This window comes from Lissotriton helveticus, chromosome 1_1 (assembly GCF_964261635.1).
Source record: "Lissotriton helveticus chromosome 1_1, aLisHel1.1, whole genome shotgun sequence".
Classification (NCBI taxonomy): domain Eukaryota; kingdom Metazoa; phylum Chordata; class Amphibia; order Caudata; family Salamandridae; genus Lissotriton; species Lissotriton helveticus.
In genome coordinates this window covers 1,910,396,986-1,910,411,421 of record NC_136057.1, presented here as the reverse complement: position 1 = coordinate 1,910,411,421, position 14,436 = coordinate 1,910,396,986, and the positions used below count along the sequence as shown (strand labels likewise).

The following is a 14,436-nucleotide window of genomic DNA, read 5'->3' as shown; positions in this document are numbered from 1 at the left end:
AACTTAACACAGTATATAGATAAGCAGTAACTATACGACAGCCGCTGCTTTGGTGTTCTTCTGCACCTCTCCTCTCAACTCTCAGCAGCCCTTGAAGGGCTCCCAGTGCCCTATGCCAATCAGGCGACTGCTCTCATGCTGGTAATGCATGAGAGCAGTGCCATGATTGGCCAGAGCGGGCTGCTTTAATGCTCAGTTAGGGCCTGGGAGCCTCTGCTTGTTTTCCACCTAGCTGTGCAGCACAGCATGGGTTGGAGAGCTATAAGAGCGCATGGCAGTTTGGCCATCCTAAGACGGCCGGCCAAACTGTCATGTGCACTTGCAGCAGTGCCCACCACTCCTGCCCCCTGTTGCAGATGCTATATATCAGAATAGCCCAGCCCTGTCCTGGTCTTGGCTCAGTGCGGAAAAATACAATTATAATGAGCTCTATTATGATCATTTTATTTTTCATGTTTGCACTGTTGAGGGAGCTGTGGGGGACGCTCCACTGCCGTAACGGAGGAGCTGCCGCTGGTGTGGCATAGCAAGCACCCTCCACTCTTGCCCACGGTGTATTTGGGGAAAGAACCCTCCCACCCTTATGTTTAAACAAATATATAACTTCTGCCTTTAGTGAAGGTGAAGGGGCCCTAACAACCCACCCAACCCTTATGCAACATTGTGCAAATTTGAAAAATAAACAACCTTTCCCCTACCCCTGGGCAAGGCTGGGGGCGGAGGTGATCCTCACTTTCTCTTAGTTAAGGCCCAGGGGGGAGTGGGTGTATGAGGATAATGATCTCCTGGGGTGATCTGATCCTGGTCAGTAGGTGACTATTCATGGCTAAGGGGAGAAAAACATTAAGCCGGATGCCCATCCGATCCGGACAATGGCAGCTTCTTGTGCTGAAGCAGACAGGGACCTGATGGTTCTGCCTTTAGGCCATCAGAACCATCCCCAAAGCACCCTATTTAAGAATCACAGCTTGGGAAAACCTGTCGGCCCAGCACATATTCAATGTGGTCTACGAGAAAATGAGATTGACAGTTTGCAATAAGATTCACAAGACTAGGAACATGGTCTGCCTAGAGAGAGATATGCCTGTCCGGATAGTAATCCTTCACGATATTGACAAGAACAATAAAAGGAGGAAATTACACATACTTGACAGTCAAAACATTGTCCCTGCCTAATAGGATACTGGAGCCCCATATCTCTGGGGCTAGACATGGCACAAGAGCCAAAAAGAAGCCGCAATGCCCTGGTGTACATGGACCTCTCTCCCGCGCGCTCTCGCTCTCTTATTTTAACGTCTGTTTTTATTTCACCCCCCAACGGGGGGCACGCATAGGGAAAGGGTGATATTCACACAGCTTTAAGCCTACAACCCCCAAGGGGCCGGCCGCGTCAGGAAAAAAAAGCAATAACATACTGTGCCTGCATGACTTGCGGTTTCATCAATCTTACACACAGCGTTCTGCCTACAACCCCTTCGGACCGGCCGCGTCAAATAGCGAAAACTGTTACCATGCCTACTGATCACCGCACATGTAACCGGGCCCTTAGGGCCGGGCACAGACCAAAGGTCAGAATCAATAAAACTACCGGACCATATCGGTCCAATTTCCAACCAGAAGCCTAGAGAGAGGCAACAGAACAACAGGGATAGTGAAGAGAGAGAGTAGAGAAAAGGTCAAAGAAGCGAGAGTCGGGAGAGGAGGAGAGACAGGACCCAGAGAGGAGCAACAGCAGGGACAGACGTCACCAGGCACATTGCGGGTTCCAGAGCCATTACACCATGAGCCTGCGCGGGGTAAAGGGGAGCACAGCATCATCTACTAAATGCAGCGCCCTCAGCCTAGGAGGCATGTTTCTCGCATGTTCGGTTTTGCACAGATAGGTCACCAAGGGCTGCCACACCGCCTTAAAGCGTGTATTGCGGGACTGCAGTCTCGTGGAGAGCCACTCCATAGCGATGACGTGCCAGAGTTTCCCAAACCATGCAGCAATAGGGGGCGCCTCCTTCTTCTTCCAGTACAGGGCAATACGTTGTCTGGCAGCACCCAGCATTTGTAACGACATAATCCAATCACTTCGGGTCAGAGCGAGCAGATTCGCAGGTTTGATTCCCAGCAACACTGTACTAGCGGCATCAGGCAAAGGAAACCCCAGGACCCCTTTTATGTGGCTCAGGACCTCTTTCCAGAAGGTAGTGATCGAAGGGCAGGTCCACCAAATGTGTAGGAAATCCCCCGGCACGTGTTGGCATCTCCAGCAACTGGGAGAGGAGGATGGAAACATTTTATGCAAGCGCTGAGGCGTGTAGTACCACTGCATCATTACTTTATAAGCGTTTTCCTGCTGTGGCACGCTGCGGTACACTTTAGGGATATCCCTCCATAGCCGAAGCCACTGTGTCGGTGCGATATCAGCCCCCAGCGTCGCATGGCATCGTGGTTGATATGTCTGCGAAGGCGGTGTCTGAGGGTGTTGCAGTATCTGGTATATCTTGGAGATCAAGCCCTTTGTGTCGGTGCAGGAACGGGCCAGACGCTCGAACGGAGTAAAGTCTCAAGTAGCCCCAGGGTATATCGAGTCCATCAAGGCCCAGTTGCGTAGTTGGAGATATTGCAGCTCAGCCTCAGGTGGAAGCCGAAATTCCTCCCTACAGATGGCAAAAGATTTAAATGTGCCCCCATCGAAGACTCTACAGTCCCCCTGTGGCCATCTATGAAAGGCTCTAGTACGATAAGCCGGTGGAAACCACGGGTTGCCCTCAATAGGGGTATGCGGGGAGGGGAAAGATGTGAGACCTCTACGTACCGCTATTCTGTCCCATATTTCCAATACTGTCTTCATGGGCACCGCAAGATATGCGCTCGGGGACCGCCCTGCTTTATGAGTCCATGCTAGGTCCCAGACAGTGCGACCGGTTACGGCTCTGTCCATGTGGAGCCACCCTTTCTCACTTTCTCTGGTGCCCCATTCAACTACAAATCGCAGGTGAGCAGCCCAGTAATAATCCACCAAATTAGGGCATGCCAGCCCTCCACGATCTCTTGGAGCCATAAGGAGTGCTTGTGAATAGCGGGGTCTCTTACCCCCCCCATATGAAGTTGGTGCATTCTGTCTGCAAGGCGCGAATATTTTGTAGGGGGATAGGCGTGGGAAGACATTGAAACAGGTAAAGGAGTTTGGGCAGAATAGACATTTTGATGGCGTTGAGTCTTCCCAACCATGAAGGGATAAGTGACTTCCATCTTCGCAAATCATCAAGTACCGATCTGCGACAGTCTTTCCAATTAAGGGACGACCAGTCATCCAAAGAGGGGGTCAGGTGCAGGCCAAGGTACCGAATATGGCGGTCGGTCCACTGGTATGGGCACAGCTGTTCCAGCGGGGGAACCTCAGATTGAGGGATGGTAAGGTTAAGCACCCAGGACTTACTGTGGTTGATTTTCAAACCAGAGGCGCATTCAAAGGTGCAAAGCGCGGCGTGGAGCGCCGGTAAAGACTGTCAGGGCTCCGTGAGTGTGAGGATGAGATCATCTGCGTAGCGCGCCACTTTATGGTCTTGCCCACCCATTGGGATGCCGTGGATGGCCGGATCGCGACGAATCATATCTGCCAGAGGCTCTATCGCTAGGGCAAACAGTAAGGGCGAGAGAGGGCAGCCCTGCCTAGTCCCTCTCCCGATGTCGATCGGGTCCGTTAACAGTCCGTTCACCCGGATCCTAGCCCTGGGCGTAGCGTAAGGTGCCATGATTCTGGCAACCATCTTCGGACCAAGTCCCATTTTGCAAAGGACCGCCCGGAGGAAGTACCAGTCGACCCGGTCAAACGCTTTCTCAGCGTCCAACGATAGGAGGCAGGCCGGGATCTGCCAGTGGCGTACTTTCCCCACCAAGTGCGCAATCTTTCGCACATTATCCGCCCCTTGGCGGCCACGGATAAAGCCCACCTGGTCTGGGTCGACCAGGTCAGGCATAAGGGGGTCCAGCCGCTTAGCCAGCACCTTGGTATAAATTTTAAAGTCGGTATTCAGCAGTGCTATCGGGCGGTACGACGAGCAAAGTGTGGGGTCCTTCCCAGACTTCGGAATTAAGGCTATTTCCGCCATGCCCATATCCGGAGAGGGGCCCTGTCCGTCAGCGAAAGAATTGAAGAGCCGAAGAAGGTAGGGATTCAGCTGAGCCTGGAACAGGCGATAAAAGGATAGTGGCAGTCCATCGGGACCCGGCGTCTTCCCCAGATTGAGCTCGCTAAGAGCCGAGGCTATCTCTTCTTGCGTTATCGATTCCTCCAGGAGCCCAGCCGTGTGGTGGTCCAACGTTGTCCCACCGTACTGCTTCAATACCTCTGCCGCCAAGGCAGGAGTCGGCGGGTCCGCAGTGTAGAGCGAAGCATAATAATCCCTGAACGCCTGCAATTTATCCCTAGCCGCCGTTGCCTTAGACCCATTAGGAAGCACCACATTCGCTATATGAGACTTGGCTGCCTTGACCCTCAGTCTCCGTGCTAAGAGCTTCCCGACCTTATCCCCTCCATCGAAATGTAATTGTTTCAAAGCCAAAAGGGAGCCTTCAGCCCTATTCGTACGCAGCAGTCGTAGTTGGCCCCGAAGATTCGCCAGGTGGCGTCTCGTCTTTAAGGTAGAGTCACCCTGATCTTGTGCCTCCGCCACCTTCAGGTCCCGCACCAGGCCGTCCTCCACCGTCCTCCCTTCTCGCGCCCTCGCAATCACGAGGGAGGTAATATGACCCCGGATTGTGGCCTTAAAGGCATCCCAGACCACCGGGAAAGGCGTCTCGGGCAGGTCGTTGGCCACAAAATAGGAGGTAATGGCGGTACGAACGTCCTCAACATTTGTCGCATCTCGAAGGATGTGCGGCGGTAGATACCATTTCCGCTCTCGAGGGGGGCAGTCCCGCGGATCCCGAATGAGCAGTTCCACATGTGCATGGTCCGAAATTGATATATCGGACATCTCCACTTCCACTACATCCCTGAGAAGGTCATGGGAGAGGAACATACAATCGATGCGAGAGTAGGAACAGTGGGCGCTCGAATAAAAGGAGTACTCTCGTTTGTCCGGGGAAAAATACCGCCATGCGTCGAACAATCCCAGGTCACCAACCTGTTTGCGAAGCGCCAGGGACATCGCCCCAGCCCCATTGAAGAAGCCCTCGCTTCGGTCGATCTTTGGGCACCATACCATATTAAAATCGCCCCCAAGAATGAGCGAGGGGCTACCCTGAGGTATCTGATCTCGCAAGAGGTCCCGGAGGAAGCGATGCTGCGCCTGATTGGGGGCATACACATTGCACAATGTCAGACGGCGAAGTCCCACCTCGACAGCCACCTTGAGAAAACGGCCATCACCACTCCGGAAGGGCCTGCTCTCCCCCCGCCTGATGACAGCCTTGCACAGAATCGCCACCCCTGCCGTTTTCGTATCCGCCGCCGCCCAGTCCTGGAGAGGATATCTAGGATGGGCCATGCGCCCAACGTCAGCCTGTAGAAGGTCGGTCTCCTGCATAAAAACGATGTCTGGGTTATGCCGCAGAAGATAGTGCCAGATCTGCCTGCGCTTATTGGGCGAATTAAGGCCCTTAACATTAAGGGACAGAATCTTTAGGGGGCCATTCACACTACCAGCCATGGCAGGGATCGTCATAAATCGCCATCAAAACCATCCGCACCCATCCACACACCATCCAAACGCCCCACACAAGGACCCTCCCGCTCTTCTCTCCACCCGCCACCCCCCGCGCCTCCCCAGGTCCCGCATATAAAAAAAGAGGCAAGAAGGAAGAAAGAAAGGAAGAGCAAAGGAGGGAGATATGGAAGACAAAAACCGGACAGCCGGACAGGCTGGATGAACGAACCAGGTAAATATGGCCAACAGGGCCAGAGTTCACTGTCCCCAGGATAGAGCATCCTACACCCGCAGGTTCGAATGCTCTTCGGGATGTCACTCCCCAGGGGGCAGTTCAAAGGGGACATGGCTATCAGAACGCACCAGGAGGTACGGAGCCCCCACTGCCCCAGGCCCAGTGTGCAGGAACCAGGGGCACGTTAGACCCCCCCCCCGCCACCCGACCTCAGGTACGCAGAAGGAGACATGAGAACAATACATCAGGAGGATTGCAGCGTGCTGAGCTCCGTCGTCAAGGCGTTGGAGGGCGCGGCGCGGGAGAGTGCCCCCCGGAGGCAGCCAAGGTCTCTTCAAGAGCTCGAATGTGGGCAATAACGTCCTGTTTGGCCTGGCTGAGCGTGGGCTCCGCAGCAGGCGGAGTGCGACGCCTCCTCGGCACCGTGGTCCAGTCGGTGCCCTCTTACGGGGCGAAGGTCGAGAAGGGCTCTCCGGGGGAGAAGATGAAATGCCGAGCAGCCTCGCCGCCTCATTGTAGGATCTCAAAGCTTTGCGCCTACCCTCCCACTGGAAGATAAGTGTGAAAGGGTGGCCCGACTGGTAGGGAGGCCCCACTCGCTCTCTTAAATAGTCATTATGATAGTCGTCTGGATCTACTTGAAGAGTGGGATAGTTGAGCGGGCCTTGGAAAATGGTCTGTATTGATGATGAGAGAAGCCCCAAAATGGTAACTAAGTCCTGGAGATAATGGAATGTACTTTAAGGGCTGCTGGAAAAGTGTTCTTTATTTTTAGCAATTTGGACGACACAAGGCTCAACTTGATGGAACAACACAGGGGGCAAGATTTATTAAGCCCTTGCACCACCATTGCATCACGCAAGGCAATGCAAGAGCTTAAGTCAGATTTACTAAGCCACGCAAAGCCAACTTGCGTGAATCTGCGTGGCTTAGAAAATCCAGAGTACACAACTGTGAGGTTTGTGGTGTATTATTTGATATGGTTGTGTGACCTTACCGTATAGTATACTTGCAAAGCTGTCGTGGGTCCAGTCAGGCTTGTTTGTAAAACCTTTAGCTCAACCCTGAATAGCAGTGACTTCGAGCAACGAGGCTTAAACAAAGGAGCTAGTGCAAAGTATTTAGAAGCACCAAACAATGGACGGTATATGAAAAGTAATCCAACACAAAAGAAATCCAAAACCAATTCATAAAAATAGGTTATATTTTTTACTTTTTATACACTAAGAAGAGCAAACCCCACTGGAGGCTAATGGAGATATAGATTTTTATGTAAATCTCAGCTTTTTACTCCAAAACACAAACAAGCATTACTAACCATAAAGTGGAGAAACTTTTGAAAAGTTTGAAAGAGTTCTGTCCGTCTACTCTAGTCTGAGATGGGCGACCAATTCTTACAGGGAGAAGGTGAGAGGGGCCAATAAGGAGTATTTGGGTAGTTACCTGGTCACCAGAGCAGTCTCAAGCTTAGTTCCACACTTTACATTAAGACCACTGTAGACTACAATTGAGGGGTCCTGATACTGGGGATGCAGTATGCTGAGGATGCTGAAATATGCTCTGGGTGCGGTCTGGTCCATGGGGGTGCCCTTGCAGTTATTCCTCGGTTCATGGGTAAGGTGGAGCGACTTTGACCACCAGGGTTGGTGTCCCTCAAAGTCCTCTTTGAGCCATTAGAAGGCTAGCTGTGGCTTGACTGTTCATTACTGTACATAGCGGGTCCAACAATATTCTTTACTGAAGGCTGGTCTCCATGTATGGGGTCAAACCTTGACTCAGATGACATTCTTGGGTCCAGCAGCCTTGAGTGCAACCTTTGGCCATCGAGGTTCAGTCTCTTGGGTTGCCCGTCAGCGGTCAGTGGTGATTTAAAGATTGTGACAACTGACTTGCCGGAATGGGCTACTTCAGCTTTGGTGGCCCTGGTGCTGGTTCCAGTGGGTCAGTCGTCTGGCACTTCAGAGTCACCTCTTTGGTCTGAGGCTTGGGAGTGACTTTTCCACAAGACAGGTAGTGCCGGCACAGTCCTTTCTTTGCCAGCCCAATGTGTGGCAGGTGCAGTCCAGTAGTCAGTGCAACCTCTCTTTCCAGGTTGAGGGGGCAGCAGGGTAGTACATCTTCAGTCCTTGCTCCAGTTCCAGTGTGATATGATGTTCAAGGTGCCAGATGAGTCATTTTTGCCCGGGGGGGGGAAGGGTGATGCAGTCACTAGCCAATGGGCTACCAGGTCCCCCCTACCCTGTGACAACTTCTGCTATGTGTGGCATCTAGCAATCCCAGAGCGCACTATTCTGCCCACTCTCAAGATGTCTGAATGCTACCTTGGATGTTAGAAGCTTGATAGCTCACCCTAGAGGGGTGACTGGCTACCTGTGGGCTACAAGCCCATGGGAAAACTAGTTTTGCCATTAGTTTTCCCTCTCTGTGCCTGCCGCCAGCCTGTCTACCTGAACAAAACGGCAACCCCTCATGAGTGTGATCACGATTTGCCCACCAAAGGTGGCTTCGCCTTTGAAGCTCGCCTTTGGGCCAGCACCCATGCAGCTTCCTGCAAGAGGGAAATGTCACCTCCCTCTGTAGTAGGCTTCTATTATTCCTGGGCCTGGAAATCATCCGCACAACTCCCCAGGAGGGCAGAAGGTTGTCTGGTGGCCAGCAACTGTGTGAGGCCGCTGTAAAAACTAGGTAAACGAGTGGCAACTTTTGAAATGTTGCCTTTCCTTAAAAGTGACATTAAATTCAAATTGGGCACCAATTCGAATTCAATGCCACAATGAAATTTGATACCTTGAAGTACCCATTTTAGTAGCACCATTTAGAAGTTAGCTGGACTGAGAGGTCAGTCGGTAACTTTGTGTTAATCAATGGGGCTACTAATGTTTCCACAGTAAAAATGACAATTTGGAAGTTTTGCTGCGAATATATATGAAAAGTATATGCCCTACTTAATAATATACAGCTCCCTGCCTTAGGGCTATATAGACCTTCCTAAGGGGAGACTTACATATATTGTTAAGAGAAGTGGTGGCTTTGCAATTGGTTTAAATAGCAAAGTTGAATGAAAGGTTTTAAAACTACTCTTCCAGTCTGCAGGGGCAGGTTGGAAGCCATTGTGTACTTTGTCACACACAGAGTAGCACAATAGGTGCTGCAGCCAGGGGTTGGCACTCCAATGTACGTCTTGGGCACCCTTTGACCAATACTAGGGACTTGTAAGTAAGTCAGCATATGCCAACTGGGGGTAGCCAATTCAACATACACCTTGTCTGGCTAGCAACCCTCAGTCACTCTCAGAATCAAACAACCAGCAGCATCAGTCCAAAACTTTGGGTGATCACGCAAAAAAGGAATTTCCTTCAAACACAGATCTCTGCCAGTTCCATGGGTGAAGTCTTGGCGTCCCCATACATCCACCCATGGCTTTTGTCCCAGATTTACTTAAGATCGTAAACCTTGGATTGCGTCAAAATGGTACACTTTCCCAACAGAAGTGTAACAAGGAGAAGTATCTTCAAGTTGCCTTGTTATATCCTCTTTCTGTGCGTACTGCACTCTGTAGCACACGCAGAAAGAGGGAAATGCCTCTACCGGTTGTTTTTGAGCAGGAGCAGGAAGGTGCCCCTTCCTGCACAAAAACAGTCCTGCCTGTAATGCAGGAACCCTTGCACCATGGAGCTGGGGTGTCTATGTTGGCGCTAGGCTGCACTCAGTGCACCAGTGCAGGGAGAGACCAGGAGTGTGTCAGATCTTAGTAGATATGGCACATTTCTGCTGTCTTCCTTTCATGCAGCACAATGCAGCAAGTTGTCTTGCTGTTTTGTATTGTGTTGTGTGAAATTTTTGTAAATCTGGCCCGGATCTGTAACTCTTGGGAAAACTGACCTTTTGAAGGTTACCACACACCCAAACTTACCAATGTGTGGGATGCGTCTCAAAACAAGTAAACTGAATAAAGGCACATCACCCTGGTCCCACAGAGAACTGTATGTCACCAGAGAGGGAAGGATAAAGAATGTGTGGGCATTGTTTCCCACAAGCCGGGCAAGCTATGCCGTGAACACAGGGCCGACTTCTCACCTTGTATTTTATTAATCAGACACAGTGGATGTGCTTGCCTTAGTTAGAGTAACTTAAGTGGCTCCCAAAAGGCATTCACGAACACCTTTACAGGTTAAAGCCTGGTATTCAGTCCATTGGACCGAATCGTTGCTCTGTGTGAAATAGCTCAGATCTCTGATTTCTACTGCAGTGGGAAAGTGAGATCCCCTATCCTGTTTATGAGCTACATTGCCAAGTCTGTGTCTAGAACATGTACATAGAGGAGAAGCAGTTTGAGCAGTGTCAGGTCAGAGCTGAGAACCCTGGTACATAGGGATAGACCTATCTGGAGCAGCTCTGTCACAGGTTGCAGAGAAGGTGCCCCTGGATATGCATAATGTTACCCTCCATACCTTGCAGAACAATTGTTATTTCATGTGAAAAAAATATACAAAACTGTTTATAGGATTAATACATTTTCAAAACACATCTTACTATTTTTTTTATCAACCAGATCATTACAACACAGGTTTGTTGTAGGGAATGACAGCAGTGCATATATTGACAACGCCTGTCCACAATGTCATAACAATCTTCCCATTATATAAAAAATAATATAAAAATGTTCCCATTATGTAAAAAAATAATCCTAACATTCTGAAACGTGTGACAGGGCTATCTCATTGTCCTCTACAAATAGTCTATCCGTAATTTCACGCCATTCTTCCATGTCTTCCTTCAGTTTATTGTCGTACGTACCATACTGATTAGATTTTTTCCAGCCAGATGTCATTTTTATGTGTCCTTTTTCCAAAGGCCTAGGGAGGGGCACTATCAATACTGCAAATCTAGGGGCTTATTTACTAGCACCTTGCGCCACCGGCGCGTCACTTTTTCCCATGTGAAAAGTGACGCACCGGCGGAGCAAGGTGCTAGTAAATAAGCGGCTTAGAGTGGTCTGGGCCTATATGGGAGGTAATCCCAATATACAGTATATTAAGGAGTGTGGACAACAGCACCTTCCCCTAGGATTCATTGATCACTGGACAAGACCATACCACAGAAATGAACAAGAATCAAATGGTATATTAATAGTAACAGTGTTACTGGGGATTACAACTGGAAACATTGACAATTCAACTGGTGACTAAAATTCCTTCTCATTATCTAGAGTACGTACATCCTGGAATAGCCCCTATTTGAAGAGTTTGGAAGCTCATAATGAGAAGGCTTAAAAGTTAGCAGTTATAAGGAAAATATAAAAGCAAATGATTGCTCCTGCTTCAAACAATGGATTTGCACCATGTTGTATAATATTGCATTGTATTGGGACATTTATAATAATAAAAAAAGACGCTTCACCTTCCTATGTAGGGCACCGAATCTTCTGGGTGGGTAGCATACTACACCAAAGAGAGTGCATGATTTACAGACTGTTGTCCTTTGAGGTGTGGCAATATAGGAAGCATATGGGTGCTGGACATGATAATATTAGTTAATGTCAAAAATTATATTGAAAAGCATCAATAAACGTGGTGGCTTGCGGGAACCATGATCTTACTATCTTCTCTTCCCCATTAGATTTCTGTCCGTGCCTTCGTGGAGTCACACGGAGGTCCATCGGCCCAGGATCTTGGAAACATGTTTGAGTTCTGGAAGAAGGGCAGCCAGCAGATGAGCAGGACTTTGACCTCAGAACTCTGCCCTGAGGTCCAGACATTCCACACATGGGCTACCCAGAATAAGGATCACATCAGGCGTGCCCTGAACATTCCCTGATGGATAATGCTCAAATATTCCTCTCCAGAGATTCATGCAGTTATTTCTTAAAATATGTTATGTACTCATCAACAGATGTATCTATGAAGGAAGGAAATCCTCATATTCAGTCACTCTAGAAACCAACGTTATCATTATGTAAAAGCCAGCATTTATATCAGGTAGTAAACCTCTTCATGCTAATTTAATATCGACATTTATACCAAATAACTATTTAATATCAGCAGTTTGAATATGTGATCTACAGACTGAATTACATATTCAACAACGTAATCATTCTAAACCTAATGTATTATTTAACAACTTTATCAGTCAGCAACTTTAACGTTTAATAAGGCCAAATCATATTTTAATATAAATCCTGGAAGGAAACATCTTCAATAACTTTATTAGCCAAAACGTTTATTTAATGTGTAAGAACTGTATCTTTAAGTCAAAAACGTCATCCAGTATGCAGCAACAACCTTTAATATTATAACACTTTAACCTAACATAAAGTAACAGGTTCGTATATTTTATTTAATAACAAACAAGTTTCTATACAAGAAGCTATGGATTCATGCGGCGATGAATCCAGCCCTAGTTCAGACAGGACCATAGTTAGTCAACTTGAGTAGTGAGGCAGTCAGCAAACCTCAGAGCCGCCCTTCCCACACCCCCTGGCCTGAATACTTCTAAGAGAGGTGGTAGCCTTAGGTGGACGTCGAAGCTGGGGAACTAAGTTCGAGTCTCGGCAACGATGCTCATCCTGCTCATCCTGCTCATCCTGTGATTCTGGGCAAATCACTTAATCTCCCCGTGCCTGAGAAAAATTAATGTATCCTCATGTAACGAAACTGCTGCTATGTAAAGGGCTCTGATATCGCTATCTTCGGGTCGTTCGCGCTATATAAAACTCTATAAAAAGAAAAAAGGTCAACTGACTTCGAGCCGGTTGGTGTGTCGATGAATACATCCTAGGTGCCATGAGCCCTACTGCCCATGGGACGTCCCCCGGTTTCCCCCCCCTTTTTCATACCACTGACAAGAAATCGCATGAACGCACCTCTCTGCCTGGTTATCTGGTTCACGTTTAATTTTCTTTTCACGGAGTTGCACAATCGGGGTCACCGTTTTCTGGCAGCTCCCTCTCTCATGATAGGCTGCATACACTAGTGGATATCTAACTGCACATAGATCCATCAAACGCCCAAGAACACTACATCACAACGGGACCACACGCCGAAACCCGCTCATATGTCTATAGTATCAGTTGGAACATTAAAGGTAGTAACGGGTTGCTCCCTGTCAAATGTGTACTGAGCAAATTGGAGTAATGCACAGTTAAAAATGTTATAAACTGTAATACATGTAATACTATGAGATATGTGAGAAGATGTCTAACTCAAAGGTTAATTAAAATATGTTAGGGAAAAAAAGAAGTTATGAATTCATGGGCCACCATAGAGATGGCTTTTCTGAGGTTTTCCAGATGCATGGAAATATGTTGGCCAGCCATAGCAGAGGTACCGTTTACATTCTAGTTACATTAAAGGCATTGATGGTTGGTAAATAAACATTAGCTGCAAGAATCAATTAACAATAAAAATATAATGAAATAAATGTTGAAATTGTCGAGATAAAACGGAGTTGCAAGGTTTTTAAGTATGAACAGGCAGCCATATAGTACCTCCTGGCACCTTGTACTGTAGCTTTGGTGGCCTGCAGTTTCATCTTTGCTGGTTATTTACAGCATGCTTTACTCTGGGTAGTCTTTTCAGCTATGTTGTTCCTTTCCCCAGGCTTTGTATGTTCCTCTAGAAGGTGTCCTATCTCAAACTGTATATCTGTCAGCAGTACTCGATGCTTTCTTCCATGTACAGCATCAGCGAATATTGAGGTTCAGCCAACAAGTTAGTTGCACAATGTAACACGTTCTGAGGTTGAAGTTATCATGGGCAATCAGGCGAACACGCCTGCAGGGAAACAATGGTGGGTTCATGGCGAAACTCAAGACAAGTCTCACATGAATGGCCATCAGGGAGGGGCACTAAGCCACATACAACCTTCCAGTAAAGGCAGACCCACATTTTGAAAGTATAAAATGTCACATATTCCCTCTCCTTCCTCACTTCTCACTATACAGGTACAGCACACATGAGGGCACGTGGAAAGTTGTATGGAAAAGTGTACAATTCTCAATCCGGTATAATAACGTTGGTTGACGCCAACCTAAACAGATGTTTACTGAAGACTGGCTGGATTGTAAGCCCTGTTTAGCAAGCATTTGTGGTCGGGCATCGTTCTGAAAAAGGACAATATGGCTGTCTGTAGTATGCAGGGCTGTAGGGATCTTGTATGAGTAAAACTACATTCTTAGGAAAAAATATTCAGCTAAAGTCTCAATGAAAAGAATCATGTATACCATATGTGTACATTTCATTTTTGTTCTCTCTTCCAACCTATTGTAAAGCGCTCTGATATCCTTCGATATCTTGTTCACGCTATATAAAACTTTATAAATAAATAAATGGAGGCTCTGCCTAGCGTTGCAGTGCGAGACTTCTTGTACGGGGTTCTGAAAGCTGACCACATGCTCGTGTGTGCGGTTTTGCTTTCCTGTTTGCCATTGGCATGATTTTAAATAAAAAAAATGTTGAAACGCAATTGAGCAAAGGCGGGCACATGTCCTGCCTTTGCTCCGCCCTTTCCTGTCCGTGTCTAGGATGCGTATCATTGCGCGGCACAGACGACAGGCTCCCT

The 14,436-nt window shown here is 48.2% G+C and overlaps 1 protein-coding gene across 1 annotated transcript in view; it reads left to right on the top strand.

The window, feature by feature from the left end:
- Positions 1 to 14,436, top strand: part of LOC144775650 (nmrA-like family domain-containing protein 1) — a 77,839-nt gene extending 63,403 nt beyond the window's left edge. The window contains exon 5 of the mRNA XM_078659240.1: positions 11,497 to 14,436. Within this exon, the coding sequence (XP_078515366.1) occupies positions 11,497 to 11,694 (198 nt within the window). The 3' untranslated portion in view covers positions 11,695 to 14,436. The remainder of the gene's footprint in view (positions 1 to 11,496) is intronic.